At 42.7% G+C, this 23,936-nt stretch overlaps 1 protein-coding gene across 2 annotated transcripts in view; it reads left to right on the forward strand.

The window, feature by feature from the left end:
- Positions 1-2,802: 2,802 nt before the first annotated feature.
- The window catches only part of LOC143997263 (NXPE family member 1-like), a 130,362-nt gene continuing 109,228 nt past the window's right edge, over positions 2,803-23,936 (forward strand). The window contains exons 1-2 of one of the 2 annotated variants that reach the window (XM_077492801.1): positions 2,803-2,898; positions 3,002-3,102. In XM_077492801.1, coding sequence (XP_077348927.1) covers positions 3,010-3,102 — 93 coding nt within the window. In that variant the 5' untranslated portion in view covers positions 2,803-2,898; positions 3,002-3,009. The remainder of the gene's footprint in view (positions 2,899-3,001; positions 3,103-23,936) is intronic. The other variant, XM_077492802.1, reaches the window with a different exon arrangement.

Consider the following 23,936-nt stretch of genomic DNA (forward strand, 5'->3'; position numbering starts at 1 on the left):
AGGGCCATCAATGAGTACCTGTGCGACTACAGCACCAGAACAGGGTCAGGGGAGCTTGTTTTTTTTCTCACCACGCCAGTGGGGCATGATCAGGGATGCATGCACTGTCCTGTCACCGTTTGAGGAGGCCACAAGGATGGTGAGCAGTGACAGTGCATGCATCAGTGACACTGTACCTCTTGTCCACCTCTTGGAGCATACGCTGCGTGGAATAATGGACAGGGCACTTGAGGCAGAACAGAGGCAGGAAGAGGAGGACTTCCTTGCCTCTCAAGGCCCCCTTTATCCAGACAGTGTTCCTGCTGTGCCACCCATCACACAGGAAGAGGATGAGGAGGAGGAAGAGGAGGAGGAGGATGATTGTGTCAGCATGGAGGTGGAGGCTGGCACTCAGCATCAGCAGCAGCAGTCTTGTAGGGATGATTTACAGTCCCAAGAAACACGTGGACTTGTACGTGGCTGGGAGGAGGTAGCTGCAGATCATGTTGCCCTTAGTGACCCAGAGGACTCCGGACCAAATGCCTCAGCTAACCTACGCTGTATGGCCTCCCTGATCCTGCAAAGCCTGCGGAAGGATCTTCGTATTCTTTGGATCAAGGAGAGGGACCATTACTGGCTGGCCACTCTCCTTGATCCATGGTACAAGGGTAAGGTTGTCGACCTTATCTTGCCATCGCAGAGGGAGCAGAGGATGAGACATCTCCGGGAGGCCTTGCAGAAAGGTCTGTGCAAAGCGTTCCCAGAGACTGGGAGGTTACAAACTCCTGGTCCTGGACAACGTGTTGCTGAGGCATCGGTCAGAAGGAGCGGTGGAGAAGGTGGCCGTCTGACTGATGCTTTCAGACAATTTTTTAGTCCGCAGCCCCAAGGTATGATCGGTTCCAGCAACCATCGCCAGCATCTGATTTACATGGTGCAGGAATACCTAGGGGCAAGGTCAGACTTGGACACCTTTCCCACCGAAAATCCTCTGGCTTACTGGGTCTTGAGGATGGATCACTGGCCAGAGCTTGCACAGTATGCAATTGAGCTACTGGCCTGTCCTGCATCCAGCGTTCTTTCGGAACGCACCTTCAGTGCTGCTGGTGGCTTTGTTACCGATCACAGGGTGCGCCTGTCCACCGAATCAGTTGATCGACTGACCTTCATCAAGATGAATCAGTCTTGGATCACCCACAGCTACCAAGCACCTGAAGCTGATGTAACCGAATAATTTTTTTTGAAATATCACATCCCTTCAAGACTGCCTATGCTGATGCTGAGTGACTGTCCTGTTATGTTGATTGTCTATCCTCTTCCTCCTCCGCTGATATGTTGGAAGAACATTTCTGGTTCTGGGTGATGCCATCAGCCCAATTTTTCTGCCCCTGTTTAACAGGGGCGTTTAATAACAATTTTTGATGCAATGCTTTGCAGCAGGGCTAATTCCTGCAATAAAACTAGAGTATATGGGAGAGGTTGCAGTGTCGTGGCACCAGCACCAGTGCCTAAGACCCAATTTTTCTGCCCCTGTTTAACAGGGACATGTAATTACAATTCTTGATATAATATTTCACAGGAGGGCCCGTTCCTGTGCCCACCCATAGTAACTGTGAGGACTTATAGTGTTGTGGCACCAGCACCACAACCACCAAAGGTCAATTTTTCTACCACTGTTCAACAATGGCATGTAATTACAATTCTTGATATAATCGTTCACAGCAGGGCGCTCCAGCGCCCACCAAGAATCACTTTCAGGGCTTACAATGTTGTGGCAAAACCAACACCTTGTTCCGCCAGTTCTGCAGAGGATATAGGGCAGGCCCCTACTTTCAAACATCCAACTTAAAAACATCTCCTACTTGCAACGGAAGGAGACAACAGCAAGTGAGATGAAAAAAGATGGACGACAAAACAAATTATACAGGGGTGATAACCCTTCCCTATGTTTTCCAAAAAGCTTAAAAATAGTTTTTTTGACTGGAGCTACACTTTAAAAATGTACCAGTTGAAAATTACAAACAGATTCAACTTAACACAACAAACCTACACAGTCCCTGTCTTGTTTGCACCGCCTGTATACTGCTGTTCTGAGTATATAGGGCCTGGGGGCCACACGCATTTCCTTTTTTTAATATGGGTACGGGGTTCCCCTTAATATGCGTACAAGACCCAAAGGGGCTGGTAATGGGCAGGGAGGGCTACCCATGCCATTTTTCTCAATGATTTTCAACCATATTGCAGGAACCAGATATAACATTAAAACCGCAAGCAGTTTTCAATGATGTTATTTCAGTTTAATGTCATTTTGTGCAGGGACTGTTCTAAACACGGAAAACACGTGGCACTTCACAGGCATACTACAGACACCCCCCAGGCATCATATTTAAAGGAGTATTTCACTTTTTTTTTCACTTTAATCGTCATTAAAATCAGTGCTCCCCCCAAAACGGCCATTTTTAAAACATTTTAGGCATTGACCCATGTCCCCTGGGGCAGGAGCCAGGTCCCCAAACCCTTTTTAGGACAGTATCTTGCATATTAGCCGTTAAAATTAGCACTTTTAATTTCGAACGTTCGAGTCCCATAGACTTCAATGGGGTTCTAAAGTTCGTACGAATTCGGGGTCTGTTCGAAAGTTCTGGTGCGAACCGAACCGGGGGGTGTTCGGCTCATCCCTAAAAACAGCGTTCCCAGAATTTAAAAGACTCCTTTAAAAGAATGGACTGTTGTCATACCTTTATTTTTTTTTCAGTTAAATAATAGCTTTGTCTGGTAAAGGCTTTGAAGTGATCTAATTGTGAGTTGAGTACACACCCTTTGCTTGAAATTGTGACAGGTTAACCACTGCTCTGTACCTTGATCTGAATGTCATAAAGACATTGTCTACTTCACAGAACACTTGAAACCAAGAACATTGTAAGTGTTATTTTTATATTTCCTTTGCTGTTTCAATATAGAAATGAATATATATAATTTTTAACAAGCAAATTCCTCTTTTTTTTCTCTCCCTCTCTTCCAGCAGATAGAATGACAATTGTGCTAACATATAAGAGTCTACTAATTATGGGTACTGTATTTTGTCTCCTCTTAAGCCTGATTTACAATCAAAAAATGAAAAAGGTAACAATAACAGACATTTATTTAAAATTTTTAAAAGTAATTATTACCTTAGCCCATTATATGCTGTATACATTATTAAATCCATGATTTCACTGGACTATACCTTTCACCCTCCATAAGGTCCCAGTAGGTGTATATGTTACCGGCCTCAAAATGTGAATTAAGAGAGCCGATGATTGTAGACACGATGAGATAAGGTGATCAGCTTGAAGTGGACTGCAAAGAATCACACAAACAGCATGAGATATGACCACTGACTTTATGGCTGGAAGTAGTTTAATTTTTACATAACAATACATCTTTTACATTTTTATAGTCACATGTTTATAACCATTAACAATATATATAATACCGATTTTAACTAAAGTATTTTAAAACGTAGTTATAACAATGAACATTACTATATTTAATAACATATATATTCCTGTTATTCAGTGTTATAGATAATTATCTTTATCTCTCTGGTACATTTTAAGTGTGCAATAATCATACTAGCAATGCATTGCTTTAATACAAATATTTTCATGGTAGTACTCTTTTTTAACCACTAGATGGTGCACATTGCATGTCTGTATGATGCAATACATAAGCTTTACATACAATAGGTTTTTTCTATATTAAATAACAGAAAACATGTGCTTTTATAAATCTATGCAATTTCCAATAAATCAGGTTTAAATATACCTATTTAGAAAGGTTTAGTGTTTATCATAGACATTTGTTCTGACTAATGCAGTATTTTCATGTTCTTATGCACTTTTCCCTTGTTTCTGACACATGCTGTTCTAAACTTCTAATTACAGCAAAACTATAGCATAAAATCTGCTGAGACTTTTTCTGCATCTGCTCAAGATGTTTAGGAATCTTTCTATCACGGGTTAATACAGATTAGGAACGATTTAGAGTACATACCTGCAAAGAATCACACAAACAGCATGAGATATGACCACTGACTTTATGGCTGGAAGTAGTTTAATTTCCAGTCACATGGTGTGTGGCCTTATATAGACTCTGTTTGTGTACCTTCTCTGCCATCTACTGGTTATTAATAGAAGGGCCATGTTTAGAAATATAAAAAAAAAATGAATATGTACTTTGCTTTGGGGTGTCTGTTTTGTGACCATATAAACCCCAGTCCGTCACACTCTCCCCTCCTTCAGTTAATGGCTCCCGACATTAAACTCAATTGGTATCTGAACACTATTTAGTGATTTAAGTAACCCAAATAGGTACTTGTTGCCACCAAGGAGCTATGTTAACTACCTGGCATGTCCTGGGAGTAGCTAGCATTGTAGGAGTTTATATGGTGTGAATCTGACTTGGTATGTATCTTGGCTGACCTAGTGTGTCATATGTAAAGATCTCTTTAGGCTTAGCTTGTCTGGTAGATCTTCTGACAGGAGTTGAGTCATCAACATCATTCTCCATTTGCATATCTTGGTTCACAGGTAAGTTTTGACTTAATGAGGGTAATTCTGAAGTGTCTAGTCCCACCATATCTGTAGCCCAGATTTGGTCGCCAACTACTGTTCCATCATTTTGTTCTTGTTCAAGATTGGGTGTGGTAGTTGTAGGATAGAACTCTTCAGCAGAAACTCTTAATGGGATTTTCTGTATGTTTTGAGAGTTTGGTTGAGACACAACACGATCATGACTTTCTGTAGTCTCTGGTATATAAGGATAATACCATCTTTCTTCATCTGAACATTCCTCCTCCTGGTCCACATCCATTCTGGTATCCTTTCTGTTACTTGATTGTCTTTGTTTCATCGGTACTCTTGGAATGTGTCCTTCAATTGGTAGGTCATTTACTGGTAGTAAAAGATTTCTGTGCAGTACTCGAATAGTCTTTTTACCACTTTCAGGCTGAATTTTGTACACAGGCCCATCTTTGATTCTTTCTACCACTTTGTGTACTGATTCTTCCCAGTATGAACGAAGTTTACCAGGTCCTCCTCTTTCAGAGAGATTTCGTACTAAGACCCGATCACCCGGTTGAAGAGGTGCTCCTTTTATCTGTTTGTCATAGTACTTCTTTCCTTTAGCAGATGATTTTTTGCTATTCTCGGATGCGATTTTGTAAGCTTCTTGCATTCTAGATGCCCATTTCTGAGTAAATGTTGGTTGACTTTCTGATTCCTTTTCCAAATTTAGGTTGAGCATTAGGTCAATTGGCAAACGAGGAGATCTTCCATACAATAGAAAGAATGGCGAGTATCCTGTGGCTTCATGCCTGGTGCAATTGTATGCATGAACCATATGTGGAAGATGTTCTTTCCAATCTGACTTTTTCTCTTCCTCTAAGGTGCGAAGCATCTGTAACAAAGTACGGTTCAGTCTCTCCACTGGGTTACCCTGTGGATGGTATGGAGTAGTTCTTGAATGAGAAATCCCTGCCAATTGTTGCAATGTCTGAAATAAGTTGTTTTCAAATTCTCTTCCTTGGTCATGGTGGAGTTTCTCTGGATAGCCAAAACGTGGTATGAAATCTTGAAAGATCTTTTCTGCCGCCGTTTTTCCAGATTTGTTCTTAGTTGGATACGCTTGTGCAAAGCGTGTGAAATGGTCAACTATTACAAGTATATACTCATATCCTCCTTTGCTTTTCTCCAAGTGAAGATAATCAATGGATACTAACTCCAAAGGTGAACTGGTAGTAATCGAACCCATATGTGCTCTTTTGGTGATATTTGGACGCTTTTGTTTGATGCAGCTGCACTTCTTCAGCACATATTCATCAATGTCTTTTTGCATAAATGGCCAGTAAAATCGTTCACGTGCTAGGTGGGTTACCTTGTCAGTACCAATGTGACCCATGTCATCATGAAGATTTCTTAAGACCAATGGTTTTAACTTTTCTGGTAGAACTAGCTGTTTTCGGGTTCCAGAGTGTCGGTAGAGGATTCCTTCATCGACTCTGAGTTTATTCCATTCATGTATCAAACGTCTTGTTTTGCTGGTCATACTCTCCTTTTCTTTGTGGTTTGGAATCCAGTCGTTCTCCTTAAGCCAGACCACTTCTCTAATGTTGGTATCGTCTTGTTGTAATGCTCTGATATTCTCCTGAGTCATTGGGCAGATTGTCTGTCCTTTCAGCAATTCTTCGGCCACATCACTTTCTGAGTGAAGAGTCAATGAAGCCACCCATAATGCCTCTTCTTCGTCAACAGCTTTGCTCCCTTGCCACATAGCTGACACAACCTCAGATGGTACAAGCTCTGTGTACTCACTCAGATTCTTTGTGAGTTCCACCGGAAATTGTGACAGTGTATCTGCGTCTGCATTCTGTTTACCTGGCCTGTACTTGATATCGAAGTGGAAATCAGCCAACTCGCCAACCCAGCGATGACCCACAGCATTCAGTCTGGCAGTACTCAATACATATGTCAATGGGTTGTTGTCTGTGTAAACGGTGAATGTTGGAGCGTAGTACAAGTAATCTCTGAATTTGTCACAGACTGCCCACTTGAGAGCTAAAAACTCAAGTTTACCAGAGTGAAGATGGTAATTGCGCTCTGCTGGAGTCAATGTTCTGGAGCCAAACCCAATAACACGAAGTTTTTCTCCTTGTCGTTGGTATAGTACAGCACCTAGGCCTTCATTGGAAGCATCAGTGTGTAAGACGAAGGGTAAGTCAAAATCGGGGTATGCTAGAATTGGTGGATTGGTTAGCATGTCCACCAGTCTGGATACTACAGCTTGATGTTTGGGTGTCCATTGAATCAGTGTTTTAGATGGCACTTGTGCTTTGTTCCTGTTTTTCTTTGTAGATTCCCTCCGATTGTTTTTGGGGATGGATGTAGCAGATTCTTTCTCAGTGTTCTGCAAAAGTTCATACAGTGGTTTAGCAAGTCGAGAGAAATCTTGAATGAAGGACCTGTAGTAGCTCAGGAATCCTAACAAAGATCTGACCCCTCCCACTGTTTTGGGTTCTTTCCTTTTCAAATGTAATACCGCTTCAAGATCTTTTGGGTCAATTTTTATACCTTCTTCTGACACCATTCGTCCAAGGTATCGAATCTGACGTTTAAAGAGTTCACACTTCTTCGGTCTAAGTTTGATACCATGCTCACGCATTCGACTAAGCACTTGCCTAATATCATTGACATGCTCCTGAAAAGTTTTGGAGTAACAAAGTACGTCATCCAAGTATGGAGAACAACATTTGTCTCTGATGCCCTCTAATACATTCTCCATGCATCTCTGAAAAGCTGCTGGGGCATTCGTTAATCCAAATGGAATACGGTTCCACTCCAGGAGTCCCCAGGGGGTGCTGAAAGCCGCCAGATGTCTGGAGTCTTCATGCACAAAGCCTTGATGATACGCACTACCCTGGTCCAGGATTGAGAACCACGTAAATCCTCCTAAGCTATCCAGCAGATCTTGTATTCTGGGTAGTGGATGTCTATCTGGGATAGTCATTCGGTTTAACTCCCTAAAGTCAACACATAGTCGTAGGCTACTGTCCTTCTTTCGAACACAAACAACTGGTGATGAGTATGCGGAAGAAGATTTTGTTACCCAACCTCGGTCAAGAAGGTTTTGGATATATTCTTTCACTTCTTTGTATAAGGGTTTCGGTATCGAATTGTAGCGTTTCTGGACAGGAGTTTCATCTTTCAGATTTATCCTCAGTTTCAGGTTAGGGATGCATCCTATGTCTCCCTCATCTCGAGCAAAGACATCTGATTCATCATATAACATTTGTCTCGCTATCTCCTGTTCTTCTTCTGAGAGATCTTCCAAATTGACAGGTGGGTGCCACTTAACAGATTTGTTAGTGGGTAGCTGATTTCCACTGTCCACTTGATTCAACTGGTTTACATGAAACACCCTTTTCTTCTGGTCAATTCCCTTTCCATCGTCTTTGTTTGGAGACAATGGTAAAATCTCAGCTGCTGGAGAGATGGTACCCAATACTGTTCTGGGTGGAAGGTAGATGTCATGTTGAGCACGGTTCAGTATAGGTATCTTCACCAGTTTAGAGAACCCATTTGGCACATCTACCACTGAAGGAAATAGTTCAAGTCCTTCCTCGACTGGATATTCGGGAAGTGGTTCAAATGGCATGATTCCTCCTTTTGGCCATGCTCTAATTCTACATTTGACTTCACAGAGCTCGCCTCCTTTAATCTGGAGTCCCTTCTTCCCCACTTTGACCATACGACTATCGAATATTTCTCCTGGGTCAGTTGCTTGACTGACAGCATTGACAATGTTATTCGCTACACTCTGTCTTACTTTCATAGCTTCACTCAGCAAGATAGTCAGGTTTTGGGTGCTGTTTGGTCGGTCACGGTTTTCTCTGATCAATTCTTCGATAACATTAAACCCAAGAATTGGATTGTCATTACAGCAGTCACTCACCAGCATTGGCACATAAATGGCTAAGTTTCCATGTCCACTACTTTCGAATTCCAGGCAGACTTCAATCCACCCGATGAATGGAATGATAGAACCATTTGCAGCTGTAATGGATAAGTTGTCATCACAAAGTAAATCTTGTATGTGCCTAATGGAGACGCTGGGTAGAAACTTTTCTAACCATGCCTTCCCGACAATGCTGACCTGAGCTCCTGTATCCATCAACATGTCAACCGGTACACCATTCATCCGACATGACAGTAGGCATTTTCCTCCAATTAATTGTGCTACGTGTTGTTTGGAGAATCCATTCTCTTTTGGGAGTGTTCTAGTTGACCGGTGGGTGAATACCCTGTTTACCTTAGCATGGGACAGATCATTTGAGGTGGTCACTGGTTGTCCCTTTCCCAGTGACTGTCTGTCGTTTCCCAACTGCCTTCTTTTCTTCAAGCAATCAACCGCTCTGTGTCCTGTCCAACCACAGTAGAAACAATGGTAGCAGTTCTGACTCTCTCGTTTAATGCAATCATCACACCTGGGCTTGCAGTGAGTTGTATCTGGAACTTGAACATTGGTTAGTGGCTTAGTCATTTGGTTTCCAACAATGGGAGTTTGCTTCATCATCTTTTCCAGGTTCTTTGTGAGAGCAGAGACCTGTGTTGTTAGTTCCATTAATGCAGTGTGATTTGCTCTAACATCTCCCTCAACTCTCTGTTGCAAGGTGTCTTTTTCACTATTCCCTGGTGTCTGTGATGAATGAACAGTAATAGGTTTATGTTTAGGTGCACTGTTTAAGCGTCTCTGCCTTTCTGTTTCCTCATCAACTGATCTGGTGACTTGCTCTATGATAAAGTCATCCGTTACTGTCAAATCAGACACGTAAGGCTTGATATCTCGTCTAACATTAGAATTTTTCTCATTTAGTCCCTGATACAGTGTATGAAGGAATATGCCTTGCACCAGTTTTTTGTCATAGCTAAGCTCTCGCCTATCATGTTGTGATGTAGACAGAACTTTTTGTTTTAACCCCACTAGCCTGTAAACAAATTGTTGTGCTGTTTCTCTTTCTTGCTGGGTAGCATTGCTAAGGTCCTGAAATAACTCATTACCACTTCGTTCTCTCATATGTGACTTCAAAAACCTTTTCAATTCAGCAACAGTAAGATCATCTTTGTCAGTCAACATATCTTTAAAATTACCAGGTTTGATTATTCTCAACACTGTGCGTATAATTTCAGATTCAGGGAATTTTTCTTTTAGACCCTCATCAATTTGTCTGCACACGCTACTGTAACTCATGTCCGAACCATGATCTGAAATTACACCACCATGCATTTTAAATTCTCTACGTGGCAATAAAGCAACAACATCAGTTAATCTCACCACCTCCGATACCTGTTCAGTCCTTGCAGTCCCACTACTTATTTTTTTTGCAGCGGTTGCAATGTCCACAGTTGGTGTACTTTCCTTGTTAAGTTTTAGTTCATTGATCTTGTCTTGGATGATGAGTAGGTAAGACATACCTTGATCTTCCAACTTTTCCAGCTGATCACTTCTCAAGTAGTCTTCAATAAATTCAACAAGTTCCATTTCATTGGTACCAGTCACTGATGGAACGTCCACTTCTCTTTCATCTCCCAGCGTAATAGCGAGGCTATGCAGCTGTTCTTCATTAAGCAGATGAATTTGTTTCCGGATATCCCACATCAGCGCACGATGAGGAGATGCCATCTCTGTTGCAATCTGAAGACTTGCACTCACGAGGCAGACGACTCTCACGACTCTCCTTGTAGCTCTGTAGCAGGCTCACGCTTGTCTCGCGCTTCCTTCTCACTGGTAACACAACGAATCCCGGCACACGAGCCCCCAAAATGTTACCGGCCTCAAAATGTGAATTAAGAGAGCCGATGATTGTAGACACGATGAGATAAGGTGATCAGCTTGGCGTGGACTGCAAAGAATCACACAAACAGCATGAGATATGACCACTGACTTTATGGCTGGAAGTAGTTTAATTTTTACATAACAATACATCTTTTACATTTTTATAGTCACATGTTTATAACCATTAACAATATATATAATACCGATTTTAACTAAAGTATTTTAAAACGTAGTTATAACAATGAACATTACTATATTTAATAACATATATATTCCTGTTATTCAGTGTTATAGATAATTATCTTTATCTCTCTGGTACATTTTAAGTGTGCAATAATCATACTAGCAATGCATTGCTTTAATACAAATATTTTCATGGTAGTACTCTTTTTTAACCACTAGATGGTGCACATTGCATGTCTGTATGATGCAATACATACACACATGCTTTACATACAATAGGTTTTTTCTATATTAAATAACAGAAAACATGTGCTTTTATAAATCTATGCAATTTCCAATAAATCAGGTTTAAATATACCTATTTAGAAAGGTTTAGTGTTTATCATAGACATTTGTTCTGACTAATGCAGTATTTTCATGTTCTTATGCACTTTTCCCTTGTTTCTGACACATGCTGTTCTAAACTTCTAATTACAGCAAAACTATAGCATAAAATCTGCTGAGACTTTTTCTGCATCTGCTCAAGATGTTTAGGAATCTTTCTATCACAGGTTAATACAGATTAGGAACGATTTAGAGTACATACCTGCAAAGAATCACACAAACAGCATGAGATATGACCACTGACTTTATGGCTGGAAGTAGTTTAATTTCCAGTCACATGGTGTGTGGCCTTATATAGACTCTGTTTGTGTACCTTCTCTGCAATCTACTGGTTATTAATAGAATAGAAGGGCCATGTTTAGAAATATAAAAAAAAAATGAATATGTACTTTGCTTTGGGGTGTCTGTTTTGTGACCATATAAACCCCAGTCCGTCACATATACATGTATATTAGACATGTTTGTTCACTTTAGACTTAGGGTTCATGCAGGCACGATGTTGCAGGCATGTAACTTTGATCTGCTGGTGATACATGTACATGCAGAAGGAAAGTAGAACCCAGTAAATTGCAGCAATGGTAGACAGCAGCTTTCAAAGCATGAAGGTGGTCAGGGCACAGGACAAAGTCAGCAGCAGATGAGCAGCTGACTACCAAGTTACTAAGAAGTCACAGGACAAGGAAAAAAGCGGAACTAACAAGCACAGAGATTGGGGATGATTTACTAAAACTGGAGAGTGTAAAATCTGGTGCAGCTGTGTATAGAGACCAATCAGCTTCCAAGTTTTATTGTCAAAGCTTCATTGAACAAAATGAGGTTAGAAGCTGTTTTTTTTTTATGCACAGCTTTTGCACTCGCCAGTTTTAGCAAATCCCTCCCATAGTCATAAGGAAATCATATAATTGGTAATTGTAACAGGTTCCAAGGAAAGGCTGAAGTGGGAAGTCAAAGCAGGTCACAGAGCAAGTGTCAATGATGGTGCAGAGAAAGGCAAAGGAAAAGTCCCATGTAACAACATGCATCTGAAGACCACTCTAGGTCTTTAGGTAATGCATTTGCACTTGTGCAGCCAAATTTGGATAAAACTTGCCTTATATTTGTTACATGTTCACATTCACATAGCATATCTTTAAACAAATATACAAAATTGCTGCTAACGTTTTACTTGATTTTTTTTTCCTGAAAAATACAAAACCAAAAGTATTCTCCTGCTTTGCAATGATAAAGCGGAGGTCCACCCTAAAATGGACCTTCCGCTCATCGGAATCCTCCCCCCCTCCGGCGCCACAATTGGCACCTTTCAGGGGGGAGGGGGTGCAGTTACCTGGATAATCCAGGTAACTGCACCCACTTCCGGGATAGCTCTCTGCGGAAAGGGGCGTAGATTACGCCCCTTTCCGCAAGTGCCCGCCCCCTTCCGCAAGTGCCCCGCTGCCTGCTGGGAAACACACAGATCCCAGAGGCAACGGGGACCGTCCTTATTGCGCAGCGCTACTCGCGCATGCGCAGTAGGGAACTGGGAAATGAAGCCGAAAGGCTCCATTTCCTGATTCCCATACCCAAGATGGTGGCGGCAGCACCCGAGTACCGATCTAGAGATCGGCTTCGGGTGCCGACATCGCGGGCACGCTGGACAGGTAAGTGTCACTATTTTAAAAGTCAGCAGCTGCAGTATTTGTAGCTGCTGGCTTTTAAAAAAAAAAAAAAAAAAAAACGCGGAGTCCCGGCGGATTCCCGCTTTAAGGGGAATGTTTGCCAAAATTAACCCTGTCTATACTGTTCTGGAAGACCTCATCATCATTTGCATAGCTCCCAACTGTCCCTGATTTTGAGAGACTGTCCTTGATTTGGAACAATGTCCCTCTTTACTCCTCATTTGTCCCTCATTTTGGTCTGATCTATATATAGTTGTATATAATATGCACTATTTACCTTTCAAAAAGTGTCAGTGCTATACAATCCAGTTTCTAAATGTGTATGCTACATTTGTAAATGTCAAAAGACAGTATAAAGGAATAGTAGTGGTAAAAAAAAAAAAAAAATACACACTTGTGGGCTTAACTAATCTCCTTTTTTTTTTTTTAAGTATAATTCTCCTTTTTAAAGTGATATGTTCTATGAATATAGTTTTGCTAATAGGTGTCCCTCATTCCCATCTCAAAAAGTTTAGAGATATGCATTAATTTTATTTTTTTCTTTCTGTTTTCACCTGGTGATCTGGCCAGTAATATTTCTCCTACATTAGGCTCCACCACAATACACCAATGCATTTTTTCATGCTTTTTGCAGAAACGCAGGACTTTTTTTAAAAACATGGGTTCCTATGGAACACGTTCACATCAACGCATTTTTTAAAAAGAGTCAGGGACTTTTTTAAATGCAAAACAGTGTTTTTTTTTTTGTTTTTTTTTGTATTTTTGGTTCAATAGACTTCAATAATGCAGAAAAGCATGTAGTGCATTTGTACTGTGTTTTTAGAGTGATTTTTGCCACAAGTAGCATTTTTTAATCTGCCCAAGAGCAAATTTTCACCCACAAAAAAAGCACAAGAACTGCAAAATGTGAATCGCTGTAAAAACGTGGAAAAAATCGTAGTAAAAACTGCAAAAAACACTGCAGAAATGCTCAAAAGAAACATGTATAGATATAAACAGAGCCTATGGCTCCGTACATACTATGGTGTTCCAGAATGCGGGCAGAAGCAACACGATTCCAAATCACTGCAAATCATGGAACGCCCTTGCGATCTTCTTTACTTTGAAGTGCACCCATATCACGGCATGATTTTGCCACAATTGTCACCCGGTGAATTGCAGTAAAATTGTGCAAATAGGATCGTGGGGCACCTGTCGCCCAAAAGAAGCTCTCTAACTTCTTTTGGGCGACAGGCGTCAATGATTCTGTTTGCGCGAATTTACTGCGATTTGTCAGGCAACAATCGTGGCAAAATCAAAATCACCTTAGAGTGTCCCTACTTTGGATGAAGAAGCACAGGGGCACCACTAGATGGCAGCATTGTTAGTCTGGGAAAGGGAAGTGTAATGCCGCGTATACACGACCAAATTGTCCGGTGGACTTAGTCTGCCGGACCGCATTACACCGGACAATTCGATCGTGTGTGGGCTCCAGCGGACTTTTTCATCGGCGGACTTAGAAAGTAGTTTTGCATCAAAATTTGTCCGCCAGACTTGGCTTTCAGTGGACAATCCATTCGTCGGTGTGCTAGTCCAGCGGACTAAGAATGATGCATGCTCAGAAGCAAGTACGAGAAGGAAGCTATTGGCTACTGGCTATTGAACTTCCTTTTCCTAGTCCTGTCGTACGTGCTGTACGTCATCGCGTTAGAAATCACCAGACTTTCGGAGTGTCCGTGTGTGGCCAAGTCTGTTTGTTAGAAAGTCTGGTGGATTGTTTGCCGGACTAAGTCCACCGGACAATTCGGTCGTGTGTACGCGGCATTTGATGTATTGTAGAGAAACCAAACTCCAGCTCACACTTTATAAGCAGTTACAGAAAACATAAAAGCTTATCATTGTAAGCACCCCAGCCAGTGTTAAATGGTTTGTCTAATCTCTGTAAGGTGCTGTTCACCTTGCCACTAAAAGCAGATGTTTAAGATGAATTTTTATTGCACTTCAAAATTCCTAGTAAAGCAGTCTTCAATTGGTAATATGAACAGTGCACAGAGCTGTTCACATTATCAACTTAAAAGTGTTTGCATTGAGTTGCCGTACTTCAAAAATTAAGTCACATGTCGAATTTGAAGCATCTCAAATCCTTCCATTCAAGTCCATGGTAACGTACCATAAACACAGTGATGTGAGTTTGTGACGTGATAGGCCTTGCCCCCCCCCCCCCCCCAAAAAAATAGGTGTATTTGTTCAGTGTCAGTATTTTGAGTGTAAACAAGGCCCAATTGATAAAATCTGCTGGAGAGCTTGTTCTTTTGAAAAACAAGTGGCTTGGTGCTAAACATAAATATATACAATATATCAATAAATGAATGTAACAGTATAAGACAGGACGTCCAGGGATTATAAAGTCCACTTCAAAAAACATATTAAGACTGGGTTCACACATGTGCGATGTGGGAACCAGCGCAAATCCAGAGCCGGTTCCAGCATCGCTCCTCTCCAGCAGGCAGTTCACACTGCCTTGTGCGAACCGCTGCGGGTGTCATTAATAAAGTTAATGACACCACCATTTAGTTCACAGGTTGTAGTGCGACTTGTGAACTCGCACAGGAATCAGATCACATAGATGAAAACACACATGCGATCCAATTCTAGTGTGGTGAAAAACAAGTCCCTGCACTATTTTCTGTGTGAATTCAATGCGAGTTCAGCTTGCTCAGAGATCGCATAATTGGCACCTGCGGTGCGGGTGCGGATCACATGCGATCTCTGAGATCGCGCTAGTGTGACTCAGTCTAAAGGTGGAAGAAAAAACATGTGATATCTATCCATCTCAGAGACAGCGGAAATTACATCACTCGGAAGTCCGTGGTGAGGACTGAGGAGGCGATCAGCCGCTATCGTTCTTTGTATGTTATATATGTTATTAACAAGGAAAAATTCCTGTAAGTATTTTTAATCTATTAAAAGAAAAATGTTTTGTATAGCATAATAGGCCATGAGCCTATTTCTTTGTGTATTCTGAGTACCCGGAAGAGTACAAGAAGAGGCCATCTATTTGGAGACACATCAAGTTAGCAACTCAAGATTTGTGTAAAAAGGTGAAGTATGACCTGTGGTGGGTCATAGACAGGGCAGGACTTAGGGTGATGGGGGCTCCTGGGCTTGAGTCACTTTTGGGCCCTACCTTCTATACATTACCGTATTTATCGACGTATAACACGAGCCGGCATATAACACACACCCCAAGTTTAGGAGGGAATTTTAAGGAAAAAAAACTTTTAGGAGGGAAGTTTAAGGAAAAAAAAAAACTTACATTTAAATGCCCATCAATGCAGCCTTATCAGTGTCCATCAACAGCCTTGCTCATCCATCTGCAGCCTTGTCCAGTGTCATTGCAGCCTTGTCAGTGTAACCTTGTCATTTGCAACCTTGCCCCAGTGTCATTTGCAGCCTTGTCATTTGCAGCCTTGTCATTGCAGTCTTGAAGTTTAAAAATGGCACCGCCAAGATACAGAGTCCTCTGTACCTCGGCAGCTCTCGGGTTCTCTTGGCGGCTCTCGGCAGCTCTCTGGTCCTCTTGTAGTCCTGAGCGGAGACGAGAGTAGCCGAGTGTGCTCGGCTCGGCTCACAGTCACGCCCAGTCCCTGTGTCCCCTATTGGGCAGGGCCCATGGGCTTGAGCCCAGTCAAGCCCAATGGTAAGTCCGGCCCTGGTCATAGAGCAAGGTGGGTGGGCATTGCACCTATAGGTGTTTGGTGGAAGCTGTTTCTGACATATAGCTGTCTGCACATAGATGGATATCACCTGTTTTACCTTCACCTCTAATATTGTTTATTGAAGTGGACTTTACAATCACTAGATGTTCCGTCTTATACACTTACATTCAACTATTAATATATTGTATGCATTTATGTTTAGCACTGAATGATTGTCCTTAGTATTTTATTCAAGGAATTCACATATGTCTTTTTTCCTTTGTTGAATAACGCACTATTCCTTCCTTTTATATATGCATTTAGAGTGGCAGGAGTTGCGCTATTAATGGTGCAGCAAGTCCGTATTATATTATTCACTACTATTTACATAGCAACGCATAAGCACTTCACATTATAACACTTACTGGCTGGATTACCAGCTAAAAATAAAAGAAACAAAGCCTAAAAAGGAAAATAAATGCAGCCATCGCATCTAAGAAATAGTAAGCTGCAATATAATAAACATTTTATTTTGTATTTGGTACCACTTTAACCTTTTCACTGCCAGGCCCGTACGTCAAATAAATGGGGGGTGTTTACACATATGGTGTGCAAATCCAACAAGACTCCTGCCTGTCAGGTGGAAGCATTCTGGCAGCTGCACTGTTGCAAGATTGCTTTGACAAACCCTCGGATATGTGCCCCCCCCCCTGCACATGCCTCCTCCCCCCGGCAACCAGCATAGTGTCTGCTAACAGGTAGGGAGGGAGGAGGGAGTTGACCAGACCCATGTCCCCTCTCCTCCACTTCTTGTTGCTGACCTTTAAAGCTACATGTTTGCCGTCACTTCCAGGTCCACTGCTCAGTCTCCCTGACCAGCATGGCTGGGAACGAATGTAATGCAATACGATCTGCATTGCATTACATTCAGTGGAGCACAGGGGAAACATGCAGGGTCTTTTTAGACTTTGAATGTCTCCTTAAAGAGAACCTTTCACCAAAAAATCACCACATAAACCCAGTGGTGTATTTTGGTTTTGTGCTGCCCTAGGCCTGACTAAACTCGCACACCCCCTAATTTAAATATGGCCCACCCCTTCCTTCAAGCCCACACTCCTTCCTTTTTAAGATCTGCCCTTTCATCTTCATGGGAGGAGGACTGAGGGACATCGTGGGAAGAGGACAGGGAGGGACACCGCAGGAGGAGGACAGAGAGACAGAGAGGGATGTGACATCTTTTCATTTGGGGGGTAAGGGGATATGTTCTGGGTGCTTTGGGAGGGGAGATGACATGTGCTAGTAGTGGGGGGGAGATCAGACCCCCCCCCACCACTAGCACATGTCCTCTCCCCTCCCAAAGCACCCAACACATATCCCATTACCCCCTCCCATCACTCCAGGTGTACATCTGTTATCTGCCCCTCCCTTCCCAGTTACTATGTCTCCCTCCACTGTAAACTATACACAGACCTCAGACCAGCAGTGTGGCTCTTGCACTGAAGTCGTGTCCTTCCTCTGCAGCTCCTCCTCCATCTGGCTGTGCACACTACAACATTGGAGCAGAGGAGGAGGAGGAGCCGAGGAGTTTGTGTGGCTGACAGTGGGGAGAGAGGTGTCGGATGCTAAGGAAAGCCGATTGCCACTTGTGGGACCCGGGCTACAAACAAAACCCATCGTCCTAGCGAGACAGCATGGTAACGTCAGCATGTATCCTCCTCCAGATGCATTTTGTCACATGTGATGTTGTCAATGGGGAACACATAGCGTGCTGATCCACCACCTTATAAACAAAAAAACACACCTCGTTCTGAGCCCTGTGAACGGTGTTACAAAATGCCATCTTGGGTCAGGGCAACCCATCTTTATTATAAAAGCAGTGTGTTGGGCATACAATAGACAAACCACACTTAGAGAATACAATAAATAAGCATGCCCAACTGTGTTTGTCAGTGATGATATGATCTGAAACCAAAATGAACACTAACCTTCATGTGTAGAAAATTAGAAATAAACCTTGATTATATAACAAATAACCAATGGTATATAATACTATTATATATAGTGAAACTAAATATGAAAAATACCAAAAGGTATGACACAGTTCTAAATGAAATAACCATGTGCCAATCCAATTTGAGTGAAAAAAGAAAAATGTATTATTAAGGCTAATCAGCCAAACAAGAAGTTCATTAGCAAATTAATAAATAATGTAGACATGGGGGGGCGTGACCGGGTGGTGATGGTGGCGGCGGCATGTGAGGAGTGAGAGAGGTGTGTGCTCTCACCGCTGCACCGACGGCTGAGCTCATGATCGAATGGCAGTATCCTGTGTAGCGATGCCCGCGGGAAAAGAGGAGGGAGAAGGACGCATGTAAGCCCACGCTCCCCCAGCCGAATTGCTGCTACAGGAAATATCACAACCGCTAAAGCACCTGGTGCGCCTGATCCGTGGAGGTCCCCCGTTGTCTTGGTGCGGGGGAGGTGCTCGGTCGGTCCGGAGGCTGTAGCAGCACAGGTGTGGAGGAGCTTGGTCCAGGACGCAGGCGAGAGATCAGGAAGAGAGGAGAGAGGCTGACAAACACAGCGAAGTCAGACTCAGAACGCCAGACCAGGCAACGAATACTCTGGGCCAACAGTGGAACAGTAGTGAAGTGAGACCCCTGGAGGACACCTGCAATATCGTCCGGAACTTAACGTATGTATTTTATCTTATACACTTAACAATGTGGAGAATACCTGAGAGACGCTTTGCTGCATCTAGTGGTATAAGGCTGCTTACAGATTTCTAAGCTCTAAGGGGAAAACAGAAGGTGCAGAGGAGTGAAACTTGCACTGTGTGAACTGTATTAACCAGCTAATAAATGGGCAATATCTGATTAATTGTTGGTAATCTGACGTATGTGCCACTGCTGTATTATCGCTAAGAGAGGAAGAATTTAGCTGGATAGTGGAAACACCTGGAGCTATTGGAGGTCATATACCTCTAGCAAACCCCCATTGTACTGGAAAATACGTCCCGGGAACTACCCCCCCCCCCCTCTCTTGGAGGAGAAGAGAGGTACCCCCTTGGGTTATCCGTTGAATTAAATCATGGCAGCAAGGAGGAGAGGAGAGGAGCCCGCAGCTCAAGAGAATGTTGGAGTACAATCCTTAAGGTCAGCTAAGGATAAAGATAAGGAAAAGGGCTCCCAGGTTATGGCAACAGGGACATCAGCAGCAGCAAAACTAGAAAAATACGCGCATACCCCAGATCATACCCCAAATAAGGGAGCACAAGTAAAAACCGCAACAGACAGAAAGAGCCAAGGGCAATCAGTGCTGGCAGGAGGAAAGAACGTAGGTAAACAAACGACAGGTGCTTTGGGGAAATCCGATACAGTACTAATGCAGGTCACTTTGACCGAGGGAGATGGAGAACCCACATTAAAGGAGGTGTTGGGGGCGGTCAACGTGTGTAAACAATCTCTGGTAGAGCTATGTGATCAAACAAGAGGCATTAAGGAGGAGTTAGCCTTGATGCGGCAAGAACTCCAAAACACGGCGGATAGAATAACAGCAGTGGAGGGGAGAATATCTCAGATTGAAGATGAGGTATACCCATTGAATCAAGAGGTCAAAGATCTAAAAATACAGATGGGGAAATTCGCAGGGAAATTGGACGAAATGGAGAACAGGCTCCGGAGGGACAATGTGAGGCTGGTAGGACTCCCGGAAAAATGTGAAGGCTCTGATCCAATTATATTTCTGGAAAGATGGTTTGTGGAAACTTTTGGAAGAGAGACTTTTTCCCAACAGTTCGCAATAGAACGGGCGCACAGAGTCCCGACTAGAATCCCGAATCGTGGGGGCCAGCCTAGATCTATTTTACTGAAATTTTTGAATTATAAAGATAAAGCGGCTGTGCTTCGAAAGGCCAGAGAAATGGGAAGTATTATTTACAAAGGGGCCAAAGTTTCATTTTATCCTGATTTTTCTCCGGACTTGCAGAAGCGCAGAGCAGAGTTTGCTGAAACCAAGCGTAGACTTCAGAAATTAGATGTCACTTATGCTCTGCTGTATCCAGCTCGGTTACGAGTTGCAGCATTGGGAGAGACTTTATTTTTTGATTCTCCAGCTGGTGTGTCAGCCTGGGTGGAGGAGAAGGGGGATCGGTTGATGAGGAGGTGATAGGTTAGAGGGGAAGGAGGAAAACTTCTTCCCCCCTTCTCTCCCCCTCTCTTGGTTCTTTTCTTATTACTATTTTTCTTTTTTTCTTCTCAATTTTTTCAGTTTTTTTCTTTTTTTTTTTTGTTTTTTGTTTTCCTTTTCTCTCTGCCCTCCTTGCTCCTTCCCTCTCTCTATCTCTTCCCCCCCCTGACCTCCTTATTGGGGGGGGGGGAGAGGGGGAGAGGGGGCGAGTTCGGACGGGGAGACATAGTGGGTACAATGCACTTGAATTAAGGGCACAATGTATATATTCATGTATCGGTGGGCGGTGGGACACACACAGTATAGTGGAATATGTGAATGAGAGTGAGAAGGGTTAAAAATGAGACACAGGTTGGGCTTAAGGGGAGGGTGGTTAGGGAGGAGGGGAGGGAGGACGGGGAGAAGGTATGTGTGTGGGAAGGAAGGAGGGGGGAGTATGAAGGTATGGGTAGGGATGTTTTGGTCACAGAAAAAGCCCCTTGGGGTAACCTAGAAGGGTATAGGGGGGGCGGGGGGTAGGAATAAGGAATAAAAGGGGAAATAATGCACAGGAAAAGGATGAAATCCGCACAGTAATAGAGGAGAAATTGAAAATAATGTCTGGAATACATGAAAAGTTTACTTTTTTTTCACAGAGGGGAAGCTTAGGATGGAATGGAATTATAAGATGTAATAGGTCACATAAAGATGATAGGTATTTTACCTCGAGTAAGCTTCTCTCTCTCCTTCTGTTCCCTCATATGTCCCAGCTTTCTAGATGGGATGTAGAGAATGCCCCTAGGAGATTAACCATAACAGTGAGACATTTCCTTCTTCCCGTTCTTTTTCTTCTAGGAAGGTATGCAGGCTAGAGTTATAAATATTGGCTCCTGGAATGTACGAGGGTTGGGTACACCAGTTAAAAAAGCAGCGGTGTTTGAGGCCCTGGAAAAATGTGATATCGGGCTGATTTGCCTACAGGAGACGCACCTAACTGTGGACTCCAAGCTGGAGAACTACAGTAGGAAATTTCAAGCTCAGTTTCACTCAGTTCACACCTCTTATTCAAGAGGTGTGGCTGTGTTGGTAAGAAAAGAAGTAGCGTTTAACTGTCGGCAGGCCAGCATCGATAAAGAAGGGAGGTATGTGTTTTTGTATTGTGTAATTGAAAATCGGGAGTATGTCCTTGCAAATATCTACATTCCACCCCCGTTTAAATTGGACGTTTTATATAATCTAATGGAATTTATAGTAGATAAATCTGGGATTCCAGTGGTAGTAGTGGGAGATTTTAATGAGGTCATTAATAAAAATCAGGATAGATTTCCATCAGGGACTTATCTGCAGAGGGAGGGTGAGAGTCGGTTATCCAGGTTTATGCAAGAAGGGGGACTAGCTGATCTATGGAGAGTCCGGAACCCGGACCTGCTACAATACTCGTGTTTCTCAAGCTCCTACTCCTCACTTTCAAGAATAGATCTAGTTTTGGGGAATGAAGAAGCCAACCAAGTGGTAAGAGATATAGTATACCAACCTAGAGGGGTGTCAGATCACTCATTGGTGACGGTGTCGCTGCATTTAGGGGGGGTAAGATCTTTGAAAGTATGGAAGCTGAATCCAGCATGGCTTGAGATAATTGACGATTCAAATAAGGTACTATCCCAGCTAGAAGAGTTTATAGAGATGAATAAGGATACCGCTGCGAGAGGAGTGATATGGGACGCACTAAAGGCCTACCTCAGGGGTATCCTTATCCAACAGGTAGCGAAAATTAAGAAATCATCTAGAGAATGGGAAAACACAGTTAAAAGGGAGTTAGCAGGGGCAGAAAGAGAATATATAGTAAATCCCACCCCAGAGACACAAAAGATATGGTTAGATACACAGCAAAAATATAAAGCAGTGCTTATCAGGAAAGTCGAGAATAAAAGATTGTTCCAGAAACAAGTGGCGTTTGGGGAAGGGGAAAGAGTCGGGAAGATGCTGGCACACTTAGTGAAGACCAATTCCTCGCCATCCACCGTCACCGCGATCAGGACAGAGAAGGGAGAAATTTCAACTCAGAGTTCAGTGATTCTAGATACTTTTAGATCATACTATGTAAAATTGTACAGATCCCAGGGGATGGTGGGAGACGAGGAAATGGATACTTTTTTTGGAAACATTAGAGTTCCATCCCTTACCGAGGAGGAGAGAGAGATAATGGAAGCACCATTAACATTAGAAGAAATTCAAGCTGCAGTGACAGCAATGGCTAACCAGAAGTCCCCAGGTCCAGATGGTCTCCCAGTGGAAACCTACAAATATTATGGGAGAGTATTTCTCCCGGAACTTCTTGGAGTATTAAATAGGGCAAAGGAGGAAGGGAGATTGCCCACCTCGATGACGGAAACAACGATAATTGTTCTGCACAAGGAGGGGAAAGATCCGATGGAAACTAAATCCTATCGACCTATCTCACTTTTGTGCACAGACGCAAAAATACTAGCCAAGGTACTGGCGGCCAGATTGAATAAAATGATCTCTAGACTGATACACCCTGACCAAACAGGATTTATCCCCGGTAGATCAACGAGCATGAATATTAGAAGACTGTATCTTAACTTACAGATTCCAACGGTAAATGTAGGTAAAAGAGCAATCATGGCTTTGGATGTAGTCAAAGCCTTTGACAGTCTAGAATGGAGATACATCTGGCGGGTTCTGAAAGAATTTGGCTTTGGCTCTTCATTTATTGAGTGGATAAAAACTCTGTACAATGGCCCTAGTGCTAGAATTAGGGTTAACAACGAGTACTCAGATAAGATATTATTAGAAAGAGTGACAAGACAGGGGTGCCCTTTGTCACCCCTGATCTTTGCCCCCGCTATGGAACCATTAGCCATTGCAATAAGATCTAACGTTGATATAGAAGGCTTCCAAAGAAGGTCGAGGGAAGAAAAGATTGCGCTATATGCCGATGATATACTCCTCTACCTGGGGGACTCAGAGAAGTCCACCAGGCAGGGGATGAAAGTCCTCGGGGAGTTTAGCAGCTTCTCGGGATTAACAATAAACTGGGAAAAATCAGCTCTGATGCCGGTAGATACATTGGAGAGTCAAAGTATATTGGCAATCCCACAGTTAGAAGTGGTGGAGAAAATAAAATATTTAGGAATATACATACAAAAAGATGCAAAAAGGTATATAAGTGATAATGTTGCCCCTTTATTAGTTAAATTTAAAAATAAAATAGAAATCTGGAAGAAACTCCCACTATCAGTTGCAGGGAGATGTAATCTCATCAAAATGCTATGGATGCCACAGTTACTGTACCTGTTGCATAACTCGCCGATATGGATAGACATAAAGTGGCTTAAAAAAATGGAAACACTATTTCGAGAACTCATATGGAGAGGAGGTACTTCAAGAATAGGCTTACAAATTCTGCAATTACCGTCAAGGAAAGGAGGAATGGCAGTACCCCACTGAAGAAGTTATTTCTTAGCTGCACAATTGCAACATTTGGGGATGAGCAATG

The sequence above is a fragment of the Lithobates pipiens genome, unplaced genomic scaffold (genome assembly GCF_037356315.1).
Source record: "Lithobates pipiens isolate NorthernLeopardFrog02 unplaced genomic scaffold, aLitPip1_a1.2 Scaffold_19, whole genome shotgun sequence".
NCBI lineage: Eukaryota > Metazoa > Chordata > Amphibia > Anura > Ranidae > Lithobates > Lithobates pipiens.